Genomic DNA, 24194 nt, shown 5'->3' with positions numbered 1-24194 from the left:
CCGGTTCATTACTGACATTCCAGTCTGCCAGTCTATTCTGGAAATTTCGTATTTGCTAACCCCTACAATCACAAGAGCCAATTCTTTAAAATATATAAATCGATTCCTTACTCGCTCTCTCTCCTGCTTCTCTGGAGAATCTCTACTGTGAAATGGTAGAATGGCATACCCGGTAAGGCAGAATGCTTCACCTGAATGCACATAACGTAAATGTGTACAGAGTACAAATTAAGTATAAATTAATTAAAAATTAAATATAAGTATAAATTTTAAAAAGTGTAAGTATAAATTAAAAATTTATATTTTTAAGTATAAATTTAAAAAAAAAAACACCAATGGAAAATAGGGAAAACGTGGTACTTAAAACAGCTTCAAAAGGATTCTAACCCCCTAAGCTCTCTAAGCAAAGTGGCTTAAATCATTCTAATGGGAACGAATATTGCTGTATTGCACTATTTTGCTTATAAACACTGGCAAGGGCAAATCCTGTCTAAGAACTTGACCCCGTTCAAGACTGAAATTCCAGGACCTACTTCATGATGCGTAAGGATAGCATCCCAAAGTAGATGTCCCTTTGTTTAAGATTCCTTTAAGGACTGTTGGGACACGCAAGGGTAGAAATGGAGCTAAATGCAGAACAGGGACCATAGAGCTGAAATGCCTTGCATAATCAGAGAGAAATAATTTTAAGTTCCAGAGTTCAGCTATGGAGGGAGAGGGGGACAAACAGTGAATACAGCAAACCAGTATTATAAAAATTATTCCTGATTCTTAATGAACTTTATTTAATCAAGATGCTATCTACAGGAGACTATATGGTAAAACAACACTCCTCTGTGAATGGAAAAAAATATTTGGCTGAATTCATTAGTTGTCCAATTGTTTTATCCAGTTGAGCCAATCAAAAGCATGGAAAATGGTTCCAGTGAATACATTCTTTTTTTTTTTTTTTTAATTTCTTTTCAGCGTAACAGTATTCATTGTTTTTTCACCATACCCAGTGCTCCATGCAATCCAGTGAATACATTCTTAAAATGATTTGTAGTTAGCAAAATCAACTAAGTACAACAAACCTCCATGCCTGCCCTTTAGTTGTAAAACAGAAGTACTAGACACAATGATCCCTATGGTAATTTTCAGATTCAGAATGGTAGGAACTATTCTTCCTACTAAAATGTCAAAAACAACAACAACAACACACACACACACACACACACACACACACACAAAACCTGTTTAGTAAAACTAAATGATATGGCAATTAAATAGAACCGTCATTTGCTTCTGGAACAAAGCACTGCTGAATGACATAGAAATTAGCAGCGTGCTGTTGCTCAAGTGTTTGCATTCTTACACATAAATGCATATGAAATAGTATTAAACTCACCCAATAGGATAAAAACATAAAACTTCCCATTTTAAGTGGGTACTTTTAAGTGCATAGTTCCATGGCAGTCATTCACACTGCTGTACAACCATCACCACCATTTCCAGAACTGTTTTCTTACGAAACTGAAGCTCTATACCTGCTTTTAAGATTTTTTTTTTTTTAATTTATTTGACAGAGAGAGAGATCACAAGTAGGCAGAGAGGCAGGCAGAGGTGGGGGGGGGAAGCAGGCTCCCCACCGAGCAAAGAGCCCGATGTGAGGCTCGACCCCAGGACCCTGAGATCATGACCTGAGCCAAACGCAGAGGCTTCACCCACTGAGACACCCAGGCGCCCATGCAACTCTATACCTGTTAAACAACTCTCAATCCCCTTTCCCTCAAGCCCCTAACAACCATCATTCTATTTCCTATCTCTGGATTGGCCTACTCTATGTACCTCACAGAAGGGAAATCGTAAAGTATTTATGCTTTTGTAATGGGGTTGCTTCAGTTAGCACAATGCCCTCAGGGTTCATCCATGTGGTAGATTGTGTCAGCATTTTCTTCCTTTTTAAGGCTGTATAGCATTCCACGGGACGGCCAGGGGACGTTTTGTTTACCCACTCATCCATCAATGGACACTTAGGTCACTTCCACTTTTGGGGTACTGCAAATAATGCTGCCATGAACATGAGCGTACAAATATCTGCCTGAGTCCCTGCTTTTAATTGTTTGGGGTGTATACCAGAAGCCTCCAAAAAGACTTTTTAAAAATATAAATAAAGTATGAGTAGTAGCTTACTAAGTACCGAGGGTCAGTTATTGTAAGCTAACATATCCGGTATTTATATCCATCTTTTTCATGTACATTATAGCCTCACGTGACTATACTATTATGCTTCCTTTAAAGATAAACTGAGGCTCACAGAAGTTAAAAAATTAAGAAATTCACCCATGTCACAAAGTAAAAAAAAAAATCTAATTCAAAAGTTCATATCCTTCCCACCACCTTAACTGCTTCTTTACAGTCAATTCCATATAAAACCTAATGAATTTTTTTTCACTTTTTCTCCCACTAAATCCCCAGGTCAACTATTCTCCATGCTCTGCTCAACATTATTCTCTAGTCTCTCACACCACATACTTTCATGACTCCATGCTATTCTGTACCTAGGCTGCCTTCTCTCAAATCCTTTTTACCTATTTAAAAAAAAAAAAAAAAAGGTTTAAATGTTCTGATATGCCCAGTCAAGGAAGCATTCATTTCTTCATACCATTTGCATAAAACTTACACTTCAGCTAAAAGTTTCAGCCAGCTCTGAGTTATGAACACCTATTTTTGCACCACAGAGTTTTGAAGGAAAGAATGACACCTTTACAAACTTCTCCTTTCCCCACTCCCAAAGGTACCTTGAGAAGAGACTCAAATGTTTAGAAAATTCTTTAAAATCATTTCTCCCTGGTTCTTCCTCACTAGTTTGATGGAACTGTAAGTGCTATAACAAAAATATTTTAAAATCTGGTGTTCAAATGTTCAGAATAATCTAATTATACTTAATTTACAGTACTTTGGATTTAAGTCCCTAGTGGAAAGAAATATTCTTACAAGATTGAAGTTCAAACTGATGAAGTTCAGAATTAGAGGTCTTAAAGTTATCTGATTTCTTTTTTATGGGAAAAAAGAAAGGAGGGTATAGACCAACAGCCTTCAAAATTCATCTGTGGTGTCAATCTACATAAATATGGATGGCTGTCAAACATTACATTTTCAAGTATATCTAAAGTCATTATTTAAGTTGTCCTTGGAATGTGTTTGATTAAAGTTACTTCAGAGATGAGGTGGCCATTTCTGCTGCATGGTAAGTAGGTTTCATGATATAACACACAGAAAGTTCAAGGACATCTGGCCCCAAACACTAAAAAGCAGTTTTGGTCACATCTAGGTAAAAGGATGTTTAAATAAGTTATGTTTCAACTTGATGAAAAGGACATCCGCTATTTTCAGTGAATAATCCCCAAGGTGAAAAATTTCAACCTACTGCCATATTCCATCAAACAATGTCTTCCCCTTCTGCTTTTACCTTGGATGAAATCCAATTAGAATTATTTACAGACTCAGCTGCCAGTAAGAGAGAAGTCTGTAGGTTGCTTTTATGTAATTTGTTATTTTTCTTTTTGTTCCCCTATTAGAACATATACAAGGAAACCCAATTAAAGACTTCTGATTATTTTTACTTATTCTTATAATATTTAAGCAATATACATCCAGTCCAAATCTCCATCAAAAATCATATATAAAGGTAAACAGACAAGACAGAGGTTTCATTCTAAATTCAAATTTTGTACTCAACTACTTTTTCCAGCTTTCAGTGTTTTAAAAAATTGCTTGCCATATGACCCAGCAATCCCACTCCTTGCTATATCCCCAAGAAACTGAAAGTAGAGGCTCACACAAAGACTTGTAGACAAATGCAGTACTGTTCACAGTAACCCAAGAGTAGAAACAACCCAAATGTGGGGCGCCTGGGTGGCTCAGTGAGTTAAAGCCTCTGCCTTCGGCTCGGGTCATGATTCCAGGGTCCTGGGATCAAGCCCCACATGGGGCTCTCTGCTCAGCAGGGAGCCTGCTTCCCCCTCTCTCTGCCTGCCTCTCTGCCTACTTGTGATCTCTATCTGTCAAATATATAAATTAAAAAAAAAAAAAAAAGAAAGAAACAACCCAAATGTCCATCAGCTGATGAATGGATAAACAAAATGCGGTATATACGTAATGGAATATTATTTAATCTTAAAAAAGAATAAAGTTTTTTTTTTTAAGATAGCTCTATTTATTTATTTATTTGTCAGAGAGAGAGAGAGAGAGAGAGAGAGAGCACACACACACACACTAACAGGGGGAGTGGCAGGCAGAGGGAGAAGCAGGCTCCCTGCTGAGCAGGCAGCCGGATGCGGGACTCAAACCCAGGACCCTGAGATCATGACCTGAGCCAAAGGCAGACGCTTAACTGAGCCACCCAGGCATCCCAAGAACAAAGTTCTGATACATGCTACAACATATATGAGAGCCTTGAAAACATTACGGTAAGTGACCAAAGCAAGACACAAAAGGCCACATACCGTATGCTTCTATTTTTTTTTTAAGGTTTTATTTATTTATTTGACACAGAGAGATCACAAGTAGGCAGAGAGGCAGGCAGAGATAGAAGGGAAAGCAGGCTCCCCGCTGAGCAGAGAGCCCAATGCGGGGCTTGATCCCAGGACCCTGAGATCATGACATGAGCCGAAGGCAGAGGCTTAACCCACTGAGCCACCCAGGTGCCCCTGTATGCTTCTATTTATATGAAATATTCAGAAGAGACAAATCCATGGAGACAGAAAGTAAATTAGTGGTTATCTAGGCTTGGGTGTATTGGCATGGGAGAAGGAAGATGGGGAGTGATGGCGAATGGGTAAGGGGTATCCCTTGGGATGCTGAAAACACTCTGGAATTAGACAATGGTAACAGCTGTACAACTGTGATTACAGTAAAAACCACTGCATTATACAATTTAAGTGGGTTAATTTTATGATGTATAAATCGTATGTCAACTTGTAAAACTGCATTTATAACTATTTTTAAGAACACCACTTGAATTTTTTCAGAAGTTAGCTCTATTAGATCACTGAAATGTTAAAGTCAGATCCAGGTTTGAGTCACATGCCACTCTGCTAAAATAAATCTACCTGCAAATACATAAATTATACACTGAAAATACATCCATAAGCCTTGGCTTTGTAAAATACACGCAATTATACTACCAACAATAAAACTTAAGCACAATTTCACTAATTCGGATTTTGTCTAATTTGGATATCGTCCATTTGCGCACGGCTTTTACTTTAAAACTGAAGAGTGTACGCTGAAAAAGTATGACTGAGTTCTTAACCCAAAATGAAAATGAATTTTAAAATTTAGCATACTGTGGGGCACCTGGGTGGCTCAGTGGGTTAAAGCCTCTGCCTTCGGCTCAGGTCATGATCTCAGGGTCCTGGGATCGAGCCCCGCATCGGGCTCTGCTAGGCGGGGAGCCTGCTTCCCCTCGCCTCTCTGCCTGCCTCTCTGCCTGCTTATGATCTCTTGTCTGTCAAATAAATACATAAAATCTTTAAAATTTAGCATACTGTTACAGATTAATTCTGCTAAATTCCAGAAGGGAAGAGATTAAACATTTGTTAACAGTTACATGCCAAACAAAATAGGAAATGCTTTCCATAAACATACCTCATTTAGTTTTCAATACAACCCATGAGGCAGCTATTCCTGTCCCCACATACAGGCGAGGAAGCTGAAATTCAGACAGGTTGTATACTGTGCTCCAAGGTTACAAATCTAAGGAGTATCAGAGCGAACACATAAACCCAGGTGTGTCTGACAGCAGACGCTCTCTTTCTACCTCACTTCAGTGAGTAAATTTTATCTGTTTAAATAACAAACCTGAATGAGTTGAAAAGTTAATAGTAATCTGGGGATCTTCTAAATCCCTCCAAGCTGACTCTGCTAGTACCAAAGGATCATGGTCTCTTCCTATGTCACTTAATCACTATAGTAATCCCTTAAACGCCTCCTGTCAGCATTTTCAACTCCTTTGTTCCTTGCAGTGATGTTCAAGATATTTTAACAGGAACATAAATTATTATATAAATCCATATTAATACCAAATTCTAAATAGACTCTTTTATTGTCTTACTACATTAAGCTATATTTATTATAAAACTGCTTACCAAGTGCTGTAAGACAGAAGTATAAGTTACTTACCAAATCATTTCTTGATTTTTAGATGCTGGTTGAAAGGTCTTTTTAATCTTTCTCTAGCTAAATGAAGCCACTGAGGCAAGATGTGATATTGGGAACATCATCAAACTCTTCCCATGACTTTCTCCGTTTCAATGAGTCATTCAGTGACTGGGGATCCTGCCTATGTGGGGATTCACAGGCCTGCCTCTACCTCTACTCTCTCCACTACTCATCAAATCTCTGTTCCTCTCTCATCATCCTCGCTCTAGCCACTGAGATATAAATAAAGAGGGTAGAAGGGAAAAAAGAGAAAGGTTTGGAAGTCACTTATTGGGTGGGAGAGGTGTGCTGTCCTTCAGTCATTCGATAAGACCCAGATTCCTGGGGCAGATTCCTTCCCCCAGATCCCTCCCCCAGTGCAGAGCCGCTCCCCTCACCATCAGGGGGTATGTCTCAGCTAAAGCAAAGCTCCCCTGAACCTACCTCAAAGACTCTTACTGCAACCTGAGGAAATATGATTTGCATGAAACACCTGTTCACATCCCTGCTTCCCGGCAGACTTCCCCAATGCTATCCACTGTCCCTTAGGGCATTTCTGCGGAGGTTTACAGAAAGTGGCCACAGCTCAGCTGCACAGCACAAGTCCCCCCAGCTGCACCTCTGGACTTAGCCCAGAGCAACTCCCCCGTCTCCCCACCCCGGAGTAACATTAATTTCGCAGCTTGCCCCCTAGCTGCACTGCACAAAACCAGAAAGCAGGTCATGGGCTAAACTATGTACATCCCCCAAATTTATCTGATGAAGCCCTAACCCTAGTAACTCAGATGATTAATTCAACCTGACTGGTGTCCTTGTAAGAAGAGGAGATTAGCACACTGAGACAAACACCAAGGATGCCCGTGCGTGGAGGAGAGACCATGTGAGGACACAGAAAGACAGGAGCCATCTTCAAACCAGAGAAAGGCCTCAGAAAAACAACAACAATCGTGCCTATTGGACTTCAAGGCTCCAGAAATGTGGAGAAGTAAATTCCTACTGTTTAAGCCGCCCAGTCTGTGGTGCTTTACGATAGCAGCCCTAACAAACTACTATAGTATCTTGGATCTATACTGTTTGGCTTATGAGATAACGCCAGACATGCGGAAATATGTATTATTTACTGACTTTGCTACTCACCACAGTTGGTAATACACTACTTACCAAGAGACACAGAAGTATTCTTTTAACAACCAAAATGGCCATAGTCTATTGAGCTGAGTATCTTGTCCTACTACTCCCACTGTCATCTGCTCCAACTAATTAGCAAAACCCTAACCACAAATTAAATTTTTACCTCATTCACGTCTATCGCTATATAGAAAAGATCAAATTTACTCATCAAGTAAACTTTCAGAAATGATTAACAATCACGATAAATGTCTCTGGTTAAGGTCCCACTCCCATTCCCCTCACAGTCCTTCTTTTATCTTCAGTCTCCCATCAATTCCAAACCACCGCCCCAACTCCCATCCCTTCTCTCTTAGCACACAACTGTCTCCCTCTACACCCACCCTTAACTGCCCATCTCTGAAGAGGTGGCTGTCCTCTCCTTTAAGGCTTGTCAATTCACCTAAGCTCTGGATCTCACCCTCTCCTGGTTCTTCTGGGATCCGATTCCGTCAAATATTCTATCCCCTTTAGTTAAAGTTCCACAGGACCCAGTCTTTGACTTTCTTCCCACCCTATACTCTCCTTGAACAATTTTATTCATGTCTGTAAACCCAACAACAGCTTATAAGCCGATGACTCTGAGGCTGAAACTGAAGATCAGTCCTACACTGTATCATCAGCTCTCTAGACCCTATATCCAATTGCCTATTAGGCAACAACCTGAATGCCCCATAATTTCCAAGTAATCATCCAAAACCCATTCCACATTCCAGTTTTCTTCTCTTAAATAACATCCTCAACCAAACAGCCCAACCAGAAACCTAAAGGTGGTCCTGAGACTATTTCCTTCCTCTGGCACATTTAAAAAACCGTATGCTAAAAGTATGCTCCTTCCTTTCCATCCCCATGGCTAACACCAGCCAGGGGGCTCTGTTCATTTCACACCTAGAATGACCACCACAGCCTCCTTACTCACCTCCCCGCCTCTAGCCTTCCTCCAAATAAAATAGGAGGATGGCATAAAAGAAAGGCACAGGCCTGAAATGAGGCTCACAAGCTTACTCAGTCTCATTAGCTATGTGAACAAAAGTCATTTATGAACTTTACTGCACTTCAATTTCGTATCTGTGAAGAACAGACATCTACCTACACTGCAGGCTTTATATGGAATAATGCATCAGTATCGGGACAAGGGCCCTCTGAAACTGCTGAATTAAACTGAAGCGAGAATAACTAAAATAAGAATGAGGGCATTATCTTTGGAAAAATAAAGCTCATAATATATCTTCCATCATTTATCTTAAAAAAAAAAGAATGAAGGTGATTAATTTTTGTTAGACAACATTTTCTAACTTCTTTAAAGAAGTCAGTGGTTTTTCTGCTACCGTTTTCTTTGCAGTGTATTAACTCGTATTAAAATTCTTTTGAAATGTTACCCTAGCCCAACATGCACTATAATTCTAAGTAATGGCAAATTATATTAATGGAACACGACTGTTTATCCTACTAAGGCATATTAAATTAAAATAGTTTGTCATGGAATAAGAAGCTCTTTGACTTGGTGCAGTCACACAGAACTAAGAGAGAAGCTGTCTGTCTCTTCCATGCTCCCTCCTTAGCTCCCTCCTTATCAACTGACAGACCTCAGCTCAAAAAAGGAGCTTTCTCAAACAGGATTTCAGAAAAGCAATAGGAATGTTCAAAGGTGAAAAGAGGAACTAGGCTAAAAGACCTCGTACTTGGACAGTCTAAGTTGTAGGAACCAGACATTTATCTAGAAGAATGTTTACAAACAGAGTTTCTGTAACCAAGAAAATACCTCATGGTCATACTATTCACCACAGGGGTCTGCACTACGATATACACACTTACTAAACTGTGATTTCATTTTAAAACATTTTATTCACCCATTTGACAGTGAGAGAGAGAGAGAGCGCACAAGCAGGCGGAGCGGCAGGCAGAGGGAGAGGGAGAAGCAGGCTCCACGGAGAGCAGGGGAGCTCAATCCCTAGAATCGTGACCAGAGCTGAAGGCAGATGCTTAGCTGACTTAGCCATGCAGGTGCCCCTAAATTGTGATTTAAATAGTCAGGAAAATGGATACTGAACCATCTCACATTTAAATGCAAATTTAAACTGTATCCATTTTACTTACACGTACAGGTAAAATTAAAGGAAGTACCAGTATCTTTACCCAGATATAGGATCTGAGATAGTCAAGTAAAAGCCTTCGGCTTTGGAAAAAACAATTATAGTAGATAATTAGTAGTATTATTATATTAGAGTATTATTAGTATTATAGTAGTATTATTATAGTAGATTATTATAGTAATACTAGCTATCAGAGAAGAGGTGGTCTAGCAGAAAATGTATCAGAGCAGATAAATCAGATTTCAATTCCAATACCATCACTAAGCTCATTTAGAAAATAAGGTAGCAGGACTAGGTATCCTCTAACCACTCTTTCAGTTATAAAATTATTCTCAAATTAGGTAAATGAATGTTTGCAAAGAAAATTAAAATATATTCAGAAAAAATTTTTAAATCCATCATCATGCATATACCTGGATTTTCCACTAAACCAAATGGACATCAAATAGCCATACTGGGCAGGAAAAAAAACAGACTATTCACCAAACACATTTCATTACCCTGGCATAGGAAGAGATCATATTTCTCATTCTCCCTTGAAGTTAGATGTGGCCATGTGACCCGCCAAGAAAATGTGGGCAGACGTGAACTATCTTTTGCAGGATAAAAAACTCAGGGATCACCCTGCGCCCTTCTTTCCCACAACCCACAGGCTTTATTTGGATGCCCTAGCTCATCTTGGAAACCATGTATTGATAATACCAGAGCCCCATGATCCTGGGTCCCTGAATGACTAAGCTGGCAGAGCTCATGCAAACCACCACCACAAAGCCTGGACTTTACAGTGAGAAAGAAACAATTTCTGCTTTGTTAAACCACCAAAACGTCATGGTTTATTCATCTATTTCAGTTATTAGCTTTATCTTAACTAACATCTCTGGTATAATGAATCTCATGTATAAACAGATAAATTCAATTTTCAGCTATATCTTTCCCTTCACTAAATTCTTCTTACTATCATTCCAAAGGCTTACGACTCTTTGTATCCTAGTTCATTTTCTCAGTGAGCCTTCTGAATTTTGCTAAGAGGCTGAACCTGTATCAAATTTCTCTGTACTGATAAAACAAGGTTAGAATTTCCTGAATATTAATACCGATCCTATTTCTACTATCATTTGTAGGTAATAGCCACTGGAAACAGGTTTTCTTTTGGAAGAAACAAGAAAAGTCAAGGAAAAATTTGCAGAAGTAAATCATCAGATAAAGGATCTGGTTGAACAAAAAAAGAAAAGCCCTTTTAAAATGGTTTTGTTCTTCACTCTGTCAACTTTTATCAAAACCTGTTATTAAACTTTTATAAAAATTAACTTTTTAGAAAAAATTTTATATAAAAATTTTTATAAAATATTATTTTTATTAAAAAAACTTCCATAAAAATTAAATTAAACTTTTATAAAAACCTGTTGTTTGGGGGCGCCTGGGTGGCTCAGTGGGTTAAAGCCTCTGCCTTCGGCTCAGGTCATGATCCCGGGGTCCTGGGATAGAGCCCCACATTGGCCTCTCGGCTCAGCAGGGAGCCTGCATCCCCCTCTCTCTCTGTCTGCCTCTCTGCCTCCTTGTGATCTCTGTCTCTGTCAAATAAATAAATAAAATCTTAAAAAAAAAAAAACTAAACCTGTTGTTTTTATTGAAACCTGTTGTTCACACCAGTGAACAACAACAAAATCTGTAGAGACGTGTGGAGTCCACTTTCTAATACAGGAAAGAGAGACACTATAATATAAAAAGAAACTTCATAGTATGTCAGAAGGTTTTAAGTGCCATGGACAAAAAAGAGCAACATAAGAGCTATAATGTGTGCTGGATTGGTAAGGAAAACCCTAACACTGGGGGGAAGGGGACTTAAAGCAAGATTAAGACTTTACTAGGAGTGAGGTTCTAAAGCCAATAGATAAATTAAATCCATATGGTTAAGAAACCAATGGTACCACTTACTAGCTTATCTTGAGCAAGTTGCTTAACTCCTACGTAACTCAATTCTCCCACCTATTTAGCAGTAAGAATAACATCTATAACTTAGGGATACTGCAAAGGTCATAAAGAACAACAGCTTAAAAAAAATGTCTAAGTGGCCCAAAATATCCACTTTACCCATCTTTCACATTCCTGAACAGGAGAACTAAAATATTAGCTAGGGTCTGAACTTAGTTATGTGCACCAAAACATCTCAAAATTAAGTAACAATTTTTATCATTATCGGAGTGATATAAACTAAACAAAAAAAATTTTTTTTTCTTTGAGATGGAGAACATTTTCCCCCAACTGTTAATTTTTCAACAAGAGAAAAACACAAAACAAAAACATGACAGAACCCAACATTTTTTTAAGTGACTTATTTCAAGCAACTAATTATTCGTTCATTTGTTTAACCATCCCTTGGGACAATCTGTAATCTACTCCGATAAGAAATGTGTAGAAAACAGACCTAACTTTTTGTTGTTGTTCAATTATTAGGAGGATACTCAACGTTTGAGCTCACACAAGTATCCCTCAGGGAAATGCTCTGCGTGCCATTAGCACTATTCTTAATGAGGAAAAGCACAGAACTCCTTTAGTTCAATGCCAGAATTGTTTTATCTTCAAGTCAAAAGAACAACTATTTGGAGTAACACCAAAACAAGCATTTAACAATTACAAGCAGCAAGCTATTCATAAACATCATATTGTTAATGCTACTCTAATTATAAGTAACCTTATTTTACCAAATAAAATACCTGTCAGCAAAATTTTAAATCCCAGATACCTCTTTATCTAACTGCTTTATTCCTTAACTTTAAGAAAAAAAAACCAACAATTTTATTGTTTAGGTTCAAAGAATCTCATTTTATTTTAAGGACTTAACTAGAGAAAAGTGAGATACAGGGAATCCTTAAATTTTTAAAACATGAATAAGCAATCTTCATAAAACCTTACAAAAAATAGATAAAAGCCTAAAATAGAACTGGTGCTTCCAACAATCCTCAATGATACACTGAAGAGGGAAAATCTGAAAACTGCTTCCATTTTATTAATGCCCTATCTAACCTCTTTCCAACAGTGCAATGTCTCCTTCCTAAGTGATATGCTATTGACTCAATGAAATGTTCCTTTGTCTTTTTGATTCATTTCTCCATCGTGTTCTAAAAGCCAAGAGCAGCTTTCTAGGTTTCTTTTTATGTCACTACCCATATGGTCCTTGGTCTTGTTTAAAGTCTTTCCTTACCCTTTACTCACTGACGAAGAACATACAAAATAGATTACTGGGAGAAATAAAGCAAATCTACACTGTCCCGTCAGAACTTTAAGTTATGAGGATTGGTAGCGCTTAACCTCGAACTAATACGGCATTGAGACGTTTAATCTAGACACATCATATGACGAAGCACCAACATTGCAAGGAACATATACCCAGTTTTTCCAGAAGTACGAAAGTTTTTAAAAATGGACTGAAGTCAAAAGTGAAGACTACTACAGCCACCTTTTACTGTATGTACCACACTGTCATGAAGTTTTTATAAGATAAGCTTATTGCATGGTGTGACAGAAAAACGATCAAGCTATGCAAGTTACTCAAACTCTTGCCTTTAGTTACCCAAGTTGATGGGATACTTAGAAGCCACAGAATGTGATTTGTTCACTTTGACGCAGTAAGACATTTAGACCATACTGCTCTTCAGATCAAGGACTTTCTAGAAACTGGGAGACCCAACTTGCTCCCCACCACCAACTCCACCACCCAGTGGCCCTTTGGATTACCCATGCATACGCAGTCATACGTAGCAGGACCACTCTGACTGAAATTAAGTCTGCCACCCATCTGTCTCTAGTGTGGTTCAAGCTACCTGCAGCTCCTGGGGAGTAACAGCAGCAAAGTCACCGGCATTCCTCATGGCAGTGTAATACTCACGTATCAAGAAATGATAACACCACTGCTCCTACTTATTGATTTTTTTTTTTTTAAAGTAATCTCTACTCCCAACATAGAGCTTGAACTCAGGAGCCTGAGATCAACAGTCACATGCTTTTCTGAAAGAGCCTACAGGAACCCCAATGCCACCACTCCTGATCTATACCCCTGAGAAGATCTATAACATACCTGCAGCCTAGAAATGCCACTTTTGGATTCCACTCAACCCTGAGAACTAACAAGGGGAAATGGCTGGATGTTCAAGCTTACCTCCTTCCCAATCCACTTCCACTAGAAGAGGCAGATAAACATTTCAGATCAGGGGCACCTGGGTGGCTCAGTGGGTTAAAAACTCTGCCTTCGGCTCAGGTCATCATCCCAGGGTCCTGGGATCAAGCCCTGCAAATCAGCCTCCCTGCTCAGCTCAGCCAGAACCTGCTTCTCCCTCTCCCTCTGCCTGACACTCCCATTATTTGTGCGCACGCTCTCGCTCTGTCAAATACATACACAAAATCTTAAAAAAAAAAAAAAAAACTCCCCTAACAAGTGGAAATGTCAGGTTACCCAAGAGAAACCTCACCAAAAGGATTCTGACAGAGAATATCATCAATACGAATGACATAGCTGTTTTCACTGAACATGGCATTTATTTTCACCATAAGACTGCCACAAAGAGATTTTTTTTTTAAGTTTTATTTATTTAACTAGTCTCTACACACAACACGGGGCTCGAAGTCACAACCCCAAGATCAAGAATCACATGCTCTTCTAAGACAGCCAGGCACCCCTATCCCATAAAGAGATTATTGATATGATCTCTTGATACAAAGAACGGGTCTGGGAAAAGGAACTCAGAATTTGTCAATAGTGACTTTGTTTTTAAAAAAAAAAAAAAGGGGGGGTTTAATTTATGTAAAGTATATAAATCTTACATGTGTAACTCAGTGAATTTTTAAGTATGTGTACACTCTGAATGTCACCCAGCTAAAAATACAAAATACTTCTATCACTCCAGAAGGTTTCCTCATGCCTCTAATCAATAACCCCTGGCCCCAACCTCCACTCCCAGGTAACCACTATCCTGCCTTTTGGCTCCTTAGATTAATTTTGCCTCTTTTTCAACTTCACTTAAATGGAATTATACAGTAGATACTCCTTTGTGCCTGCTTATTTTGCCCAACTGAACATATGTGAGATTCATATTTGCTGGTATGCATGTTTATAATTTTTTATTGCTTTATAGCTATTACACTGTACAAATATACCGTAATGTATTTATCCTTCCTCCTGTTGATGGACATCTTGGGTCATTTTTCAGTTTTAGGATATTATCACTACAGCTGTTACCAGCTTTCTGGCATGTCCTTTGGTGACATAAGCCTCATTTTTATTGTGTACATACCCAGAAGGGATCATGCAGTAGACACATATTTTTAGCTAGATACTGCCAAAGCTTTTTAAAGTGGTACTGTCAGTCTTTATAATCTAATCTTGCAGATGAGTAAATGGTATCTCATTTGGCTTTACTTTGCATGACTCTAGTGAATAATGTTCAGCACCTTTTCATATGCTTTTTAGCCAGATGAATATTCATTTTGAGGCCCACTGATGTTTTTTGTCCATTTTTTTCTAAAGTAATCTCCACACCCAACTGGAGTTTGAACTCATGACCCAGAGATAAAGAATCACAAGCTCTACCCACTGAGCCAGCCAGGCACCCCTGTCCAATTTTTAAAATTGCCTGTTTTCTTGGTGAGCTGTAGGAATTCTTCATAAGTTCTCTACGTGAGTCCTTTATCCAAGGTATGCACGTGTCTTCTCTCAGACTTAGGCTTGTCCTTTCACTTTAATGATGTCTTCGGATAAATGACGTCTTAATTGTAATGAAATCCAATTGCTCCATTTTTCCTTTACCAGTTAATGCTTGTGTCCTTCCAAAAAAAATCTTTTCTACTACAAGATCATGCCTATATTCTCAGGGTTTCTTCAAGAGGCTTGTTTTAGCTTTCCCTTCACCCTTCTCAATGGCAGTTACACCTTCTCTCCCAACCCTGCCAAACCTGTCATGTCCAAGGGTTTGCCACGTGACAGCACAAACTGAGTTCATTAAACCTTGTTTATTCTGTGCGCTATTACTTAAAAAAACAAATCTCTGATAATAAATAACAAATGATGATGGGAATGGATCTCTTTTGGGAATGTACCAGAATGACTCTTCATACAACTGAGTTTTCACTTTAGTTTCTAATAATACACTCCAGCCTTAACTTGCTCTTACTGATTAAAAAACACATTTTAGGTGGTTGTGGAAGGTGGGCAAAAGTGGGATGTAATGCACAGCACGGCAACTATAGTTGATAACAATAATAACAGATCTTAAAAGTTCATCATAAAAATACAATTCTGTAACTATGTATAGTGATGGATGTTAACTAGACTTCTTGTGGTGATCATTTCACAATATATACAATGTACACCTAGAACTAATATAACTTTGTAAGTAAGTTATATCTCAGCAAAAAAATAAATACACACACACACACACACAAAAAATAACAGGTGACCCAGACCACCACAGGTTTGAACTGCAATAATCCACGTATATGTCAATTTTTTTGATATAGTTTAGTACTATAAATATATTTTCTCTTCCTTATAATTTTAGGAACATTTTCTTTTACTTTACCGTTAAGAATACAGTAAATACACTTAATATACAAAATACGTGTTAACAGACTGTTCATATTATCAGTACCACTTCCAGTCAATAGGAGGTCATTGGCAGTTAAGTTTTGGAAGAGTCAAAAGTTTTATGTACAATTTTGGCTGTGGGAGGAGTCGGCACCCCTAACCTTAACCCATTGTTCAAGAGTCAACTGTATATATAATTACTAAGCAACAACAAAAGACATCTGAATATTCTACAGGTTGACATTTCTGAAAAACAAGTTGAAATTATAAATGTTCACACTAAAACTGGACACACTGAGCAGGTATCACATAAATTCATTTCTCATGATGAAATGTCCAGAGTTCAATGGAATCAGCTATTTGATAGCAACAGAGAACTTTCATATACTTCTATAAATATGAATCAACCTTTGACTTTATCTTTTTGAATTATCTGGTATCTCTTCTGTCAATGAACTCACATTAAGAAAAGGATGAAAAGAACCAAGCACTTTAAATATTTATGTGACTGATTTGTACATATATAAAGTGATTTGTATTTATATAAACCCAGTACTATCCTAAAATTCCAGTATGGAGTCACACCATGAGATGTTTGGTCCACCTGGCTAGGCAATACATTCTCTTCTATGAGCCTGATTAAACAGAATCTCAGAGTCACCAGTGAGATATACCCACACTGAGAAGTGAGATGTGCCCTGTGTGAATACGACCTACACGCTCAAGAATAAAGTTCCTTCTGTTAGGTCTGTTTTTCCAATGACTTTATTAAAATCTATCAATGACTATTCTACATAACTGGAAAAATAAAGCCAATTAATGTTTCTAGGTTATCTTTATATTATTATTCCGAAGTCCCAATTTTTAAAGCCAGTAACCTTCCACCAAGTGTCAATTAAAATTCATGCAACTCACACATAAATCATGTAACAGTGTCTTTGTTTCTTTTAATGTTACCACTGAAGTGAACCGACACTTACCTGTAGTAATGGCTCTATGAAATTGATGCATGTCTTCTCCTGAGAGCTCTTGGGCTACTTGCAATATCTTTTGTCTAACACCATCCAATTTAATTTCTGATTCAGTCAGTATCTCTTCCATATCAGGAGCACTATAATCAAAATATTGGCACTTTCAGAATATCAGCCAGATGCTTTGTTAGTGAAAAACTTGAAATAATCTGGGGCACCTGGGTGGCTCAGTGGGTTAAGCCTCTGCCTTCGGCCCAGGTCATGACCTCAGGGTCCTGGGATAGGAGCCCCACATTGGAGCCCCGCATTGCACTGCATGCATCACCATCACCAGGCTTTCTGCTCAGCATGGAGCCTGCTTCCCCCTCTCTCTCTCTGCCTGCCTCTCTGCCTCCTCGTGATCTCTGTCAAATAAATAAATAAAATCTTTAAAAAAAAAGACGGAAATAATCTAAGTATCAATGAACACAGAGCTAAATAAATATTGTATCTGGATGCTTCTAACTTAAAACCACAATTCTATTTTATTAAAAATATGTAAAATCAGGGGTGCCTGGCTGGCTTAGTTGGTAGAGCATACAACTCTTGATTTCAGGGTCATGAGTTTAAGCCCCACACTGGGCACAGAGCTTTAAAAAAAATTTTTTTAAATATACATATATACACACACACACACACACAAAATTTGTGTATGAAATATGGAATCTGCTGACGGTACCTATCTTTCGGTATTGTGACTGACTTCTTTCATTCAGTATCTTTACTTTTATACAATTTATTATTTTCCTAAAAATTACTACTAAGTTTACTATAATACCAATGTACATTTTTGGTTTAGAAATACTTACAAGATGACTTCATACAATAATATGTTTTTTTCTAAAATATTAAGATCTCCTGTCACAGCTCTATTATTTCTTTAAACTGCTGAATACTGATGTCAGTTCTTTCAAAATTGCAATTTTTATTGAAAAAGTGTTCATAATTAGTCAAAACAGTGTTGCTTCTTTCCATAATACAAACTCAAGTTCAAGAATTACTTAAAATCTTTCAGTAATGTAAGCTGAGAACTCATTTAAAAAACAAGCAAAAACTAATTTTAGAGTCAGGTGATAATACAAAGTTTACAGCCCCACATTCCAATAAATCTATGTATGGCAAATACACTTCCACTTAATAGAATAAAATAAATAAAACAATAAAAATTAAGCCACTACGGGGCACCTGGGTGGCTCAGTGGGTTAAGCCTCTGCCTTTGGCTCAGGTCGTGATCCCAGGGTCCTGGGATCGAGCCCCGCATCGGGCTCTCTGCTCAGCAGGGAGCCTGCTTCCCTTCCTCTCTGCCTGCCTCTCTGCCTAATTGTGATCTCTGTCAAATAAATAAATAAAGTTTAAAAAAAAAATTAAGCCACTAGTATGTTATCTTAAAAACTGTAAATGAGGGGCGCCTGGGTGGCTCAGGGGTTGGGGCCTCTGCCTTCGGCTCGGGTCATGATCCCAGGGTCCTGGGATCGAGCCCCGAATCGGGCTCTCTGCTCTGTGGAGCTCTCTCTCTGCCTGCCTCTCTGCCTACTTGTGATCTCTGTCTGTCAAATAAATAAATAAAATCTTTAAAAACAAAAAAACTGTAAATGAAAAAAACTGTAAATGAGTGACTAGAATACTTCAGCAATATTTTTTTAAAGATTTTATTTATTCATTTGACAGAGAGAGAGAGAGCGCGCACGAGAGAGCACAAGCAGGGGGAGCAGCAGAGGGACAGGAAGAAGCAGGCTCCCCTCTGAGCAAGGAGGCAGATGCGGGGCTGGATCCCAGAACCCTGGGATCATAACCTGAGCCGAAGGCAGACGCTTCACTGACTAAGCAACGCAGGCACCCCCAGTAATATTTTTAATAATAAAAAGACCATAAATTATATCTGGACTTACTTAAACACTTTATAAAATACATACTGTAAATCCTTCTAGAGGCATTTGTAATTTTTTTTTTTTTAAAGATTTTTTATTTATTTATTTGTCAGAGAGAGTGAGCACAGGCAGACAGAGAGACAGGCAGAGGCAGAGGGAGAAGCAGGCTCCCTGCTGAGCAAGGAGCCCGATGTGGGACTCGATCCCAGGACGCTGGGATCATGACCTGAGCCCAAGGCAGCCGCTCAACCAACCGAGCCACCCAGGCATCCTGAGGCATTTGTAATTTTTAACAAGAGTCTCTCTTGGGGAGCTACCGGGTGGGCACTTCTTAACCTCATGTAAAACAGAGAAGCAAAGAAAGCCAATTAAATGAAATAGGAAGAAAATAATGAGGCAAAGATGGAAGAGAGCAATACCTAGCTGCATTCACAAGCTACTCCTGAATCTTTATAATTTGTCTCCCTCTTCTGCTTAGGGTTGTTTAAGCTGGTTTCTTTTTCTTTCTTTCTTTCCTTTCATTCATTCATTTGAGAGAGAACACACATGCACGTGACCAGCAGAGGAGTGGTGGGCAGAGGGAGAGGGAAAGGATCTCAAGCCGACTCCACACTGAGTGCAGACCCAACATAGGGCATGATCTCTTGACCCTGAGAGCATAACCTAAGCCGAAACCAGGAGTAGGATACTTAACCAACTGAGCCACACAGGCGCCTCATAAGCTGGTTTCTTTTGTTTGCAACCAAGGAATCCAGGATATATACAGAGACTACCTAGAAAAATAAAATGAAATATTCTTACAGAAAGAAATTTCAAAGACAAGATGCCTCAGAGTTGAAGGAAAAGGAAGTTCCAAAAAAAACAATTAAGCAGTCGATGGGATCATATGCTACAAAAATGTAGAATAAGTAGAGTATGTACTAGATTCAGTAATATGAGGGTAACAGGTCAACTACAATAGTTGTGAGGCAGAAAAGCAGATTGCAATGACTTGAACAATGAATGGGAAGATAAAGCAGATTTCAACACCGATCTAATATTAAAATTTCGCGTGTATCATCCAAAGAAAGCTTTAATGTAGCAGGCTCTAATAAACCATTAGAAATTAAGTATTTTCACAAATAACATCTACATCACTGAGGGATCTTAACACAAAACCCCTAGCTACTCTGAAAATAAGAACTTTCCCTTACTATAGTGATTCAAATATTTATTCTTAAAATCTACTTGCTAGTGCGATGCGTAGGTGGCTCAGTCCATTGTGTCTGACTCTTGATTTTGGCTCAGGTCATGATCTCAGGGTTGTGGGATTAAGCCCCACATTAGCTCCATGATGTGCATGAAGCCTGCTTAAGATTCTCTCTCCGTCTCCCTTTCCCCTCTCCCCCTCAGCTCACAATGGCTCACTCTCTTGGAAAAAAACAAAAAACAAAAAACAAGAAAAACAAACTACTTCCTGCTAACCTCTTCTGATCCCAGGTTCACAGAATAAATCACAGAATAGTCTAACAGATAGTTACTGTCTACTAAGGTATAAAGAATTACAAAATACTATTATAATACATATCAAACTGTATGCAACTGTAACAAATTTTAAATATATTTACTCACCTTGTAATCCTATGGAGGAGAAAAATTGTCCTTTTACTTTCAACAGTTATATCCCGACTAAGTTTCACAAGTCTCTCATATTTGTCATGTCTTGCATCAAGTTCCTGCTGAAATGCTAACACATTATTACAACCATAAGAATGCATATTCTATGCTTCAAGCCTATAAAACAACACCATTATGCACAATAAAGCAACTATTATTTACTCTGTAAAAATGAGGAGCATACCATCTCATTCATTTTTAAAGTACTGGAAATCAGAGACTACTAGTAACCAAAATACTATTTCTTTAAACACAGGTATGCTTTAACTGGGTTTTACCACTCACAGCCTCACAATAAGTTGTACATATTGTAAAAAAACAAACAAAAAAACCTCATCTAGTAAACATGAGATCGTTATCACAGGAGACTTACAAAAATTACTTCCAACTACCTAAGTTACATAACTATTTTTTAAAATCACCCTACCACATGCAATATTACCTCCCCCCACAAAAATCTGGATTTTCTTTGAATTAAAAGTTTATAACTTTTAAGGACACCAACTTCCTGAATTTCCAAGCCCCAGTCACTGAAATACCCACAAACCACTTAACCCTTAATCACCACTTTATTTCAGAAGCATTGCCATGCCAAAGACCTAGCAAACTGCCTATCCTGTAGGGAGCACAGAGATGTATTTTGCATAAATTAGAAAAACCCCAGAACTTAAATAAACTATTAATCAAATTAACAGGTTGACAAGGACCAAATACATCTGCTCTTTTATTATTGAGATAATAATTAAGCTGGTATTTTGTCTAATATATCAAGATAATCAAAAGCTTTCATTATTTATTGTAAATACTAATGATCACTGTGAATTAGGTACTATAAATACAAAGTAAAATAAGACAATTCCTATCTTCAAGGAGCTTAGTCCAGTAAAAGATAAAGATGTAAACAAATTAAAAAAATACATAATAAATATACGTAAAGGTGCAGGAAAGCACGAACCATATTTTTCTTGTTCACTACTAACACAGGCTAGTAAGAGTAGATGCGCAATAAATATTTCATAACTAAACAGATGAATGGATAATGAATAAATGCAACGTCTCTCTATAAATTTGCTTGAGAAAAAAAATCAAAAAGGCTTCCAAGGAAGATCCCTTGAGCTACGTCGTGAAAACCACAGTTCACCAGATGAACAATGGGGAGGCAAATCAGAAACAATTTCAAGCTTAAAGAACTATGTGTGAAAAGTCAGACAGAAACATAACAAAAGCAACATAAGCTTGGAAACAAGCAGCTCCGTATAGGATGTCAAAGTGTAAACATGGGGAATATGCGACCCACTGCAGTTTTTTCACTGTGTGTGGCGTTTTTATCAACGTGCTCTCTACTCAATCACAAGTTGTCTTATACCTCCCAGTATCCCTGTAGATGCCGTGTTGGTTTTAAAATATGCCCCGAAATTATGCTGAGACTCCCTTCAAAAGGTGAAACCTAATTCCCCTTCCCTTTAAACATGAAGCAGTTTTTAAACTGCCTCATTTCTCACAAACAGAATGTAGCAAAAATGACTGCACGGTCATCAGGACATGAGGAGATTGTGGTTTCCTCCTCCCTCTGACTGGGGAAGCCAGATGCTGTAACGTTAGGACACCTGAGTAGCACCACGGGGGGCCTCCCTGTGAAGACTGAGTGCTGGCTGCTGGCAGAAGGCCTAACTTGTCAATTGCTTCGCATCCTCCAGCTCCGATCGAGCCTTCAGATAAGTGGAAGTTAGAGTCTATAGCTCAGGCCCTCTCGGGTTCCTGAACCGCAGAAACCATAAGGTACAGGAGGGTGGATCCAGGATGGCAGGAAGGAGAATTTTATGCTCATCTGTTCTGAAAGGAGGAGCAACTTGACCCAGTCAAAAAGACTGCGAATAACCTATATACATGCACTGACACATTATATACCTATGGCATCTGCGTACCAGATAGATGATTTACTGACAGATTAGTTCCCACTCTGCGCAAAGTGTTACGGTCAAAACAAAAACGTACTCCTTGTCTTCAAAAGTCTCATGGAGGAAACAAAACCAACACATGCTTAAAAGTGAACTAATTAAATATGTGTGTGTATTTATACACCTGACTTACATACAGTGGATACGTATTTGTACGTCGGGTTTCTGATGTGAATTAATTAACGTTTACCTGTAGAACTGTAATGCGGGGGGGGGGGGGGAGGTCAACACTTGAGCGATCACGACTTTAATGGCAGACCCAGCATCACAGCAAACCTCCAGGAAAAGTTAAAAAAAAAAGCCACACAGGCACCTCTTCCCTTCTGACGGCTGTTTCTGTGTGTGCACAACACGTCTAAGCCAACCTGCTACACCCGCTCCGTGCTCTTCCCCTCGCTAACTTCCATCCCAGGGAACTTACATTTGAAGGCCAACATCACGGGTGAAGATGAGTTAACATCCTTCCCTTCTCTTCTCTGGTTATGTGGGAAATTGTCATGCTTCCTTTTCCTGAACCCTCCTGAGCCTTACGTAGAGAAGGAGAAAGAAGTTGGAGAGGGCTCTCCCACCACCAAGAGCGGACGCACGTCCGGGTCTGCTAGCCCCTTCCTTCCAAACGGGCGGCCGCGGGGCCCTGGCCTCCGAGGCTTTCTCGGCGGACTGCAGAACATCAGCCCTGCCTTTCTTCCCCCAAACCTGGGGCTCAACTCACCCGGGCCTCCACCAATGGCTTCCCTGGTCTGGCACAAGGTGGAGCAATTACTGAACTAAGATTTAAAAACACAACTCGAGGATTTAAAAAAAAAAAAAAAAAGGGGGCGAGGTGTGAACAGGGCCATGTGGCCGGGAAATCACCGGGGCCGCCCCCCCGCCCCCCGCCCCCCCGAGCGTGCAAAGGGAGCGGGCATCCCTCAAGGGTGAAGAGCGGTGGAAAATCCGACAGGAAGGATGGAGGTTCTCCCCCTTGGAATAAATAACGCCCCGCGCCGCTGGGGACGCCACCTTCTTTGCTGCTCATGTCGTCAAGGCCTACGGCGAGATGAGCGGAGACTGAGCGCCTCGGAGCCAGAGGGGTGCGTAAGGTGCTAGCCGGAGAGCCCGCCGAGAACCCCTTCGCAGCCGGCCGACGTCGACGCCCTGGCCGGAAGCGCGCGCTCGCAACCACTCACGCCTCTCCCTCCGCCCTCGCACACTTCCGGCCTGCGTCCCGGCCCGGCCGCCCCTGGCTCCGCCCCGCGCGCGGCCCGAGGACCTCGCGCCCGCGCGCCGCGGTCATGCCTGCCCTCGGCTGTGCCTGAAGACAGAGCGACTCTATACGGTTCACTGCACAGTGTGTTAATAAAACAGATGATGGAGGCGAGGCCAGTGTGCAGGTAGAAAAGCGGCGGAAGATGTACTTTTTTTTTTTTTTTCTCTCAAGGCACCTTTGGAATACCCCCACGTTCCCGCACCGTGGACCCAGCCTTCCGCGCGGGGAGTCATGGGGGTTGTAGTTCGCCTGCAGGAGCCGGCCCTCCGGCTCCCCGACCAGGCTGAGGAAGGAGCGAGCCCTCGGTCGCCTATGGGAAGGTCTTCTTCGGCTCGAGGCCGAACCCTACGGAGCTGGGAGTTTAAACTTCCCATTCCTGGCGGTGACGCTAGCAGGTAAAGGAATGGGGATATGCAAATCAGTAGGTGGATGG

At 39.7% G+C, this 24194-nt stretch overlaps 1 protein-coding gene across 1 annotated transcript in view; it reads right to left on the bottom strand.

Moving 5' to 3' along the window:
* Window positions 1–23703, bottom strand: part of TSNAX (translin associated factor X) — a 34121-nt gene extending 10418 nt beyond the window's left edge. Inside the window, exons 1-4 of the mRNA XM_080822691.1 lie at window positions 23515–23703; window positions 22934–23038; window positions 20510–20624; window positions 17001–17131 (exon numbers count right to left, since the gene is read on the bottom strand). Of these exons, the coding sequence (XP_080678817.1) occupies window positions 17001–17131; window positions 20510–20624; window positions 22934–23038; window positions 23515–23530 (367 nt within the window). The 5' untranslated portion in view covers window positions 23531–23703. The remainder of the gene's footprint in view (window positions 1–17000; window positions 17132–20509; window positions 20625–22933; window positions 23039–23514) is intronic.
* Window positions 23704–24194: the final 491 nt, after the last annotated feature.

This window comes from Martes martes (assembly GCF_963455335.1).
Source record: "Martes martes genome assembly, chromosome: 14".
NCBI classification, from domain to species: domain Eukaryota; kingdom Metazoa; phylum Chordata; class Mammalia; order Carnivora; family Mustelidae; genus Martes; species Martes martes.
The sequence above is the reverse complement of the archived record's forward strand: the minus strand, read 5'-3'. Positions and strand labels throughout refer to the sequence as shown.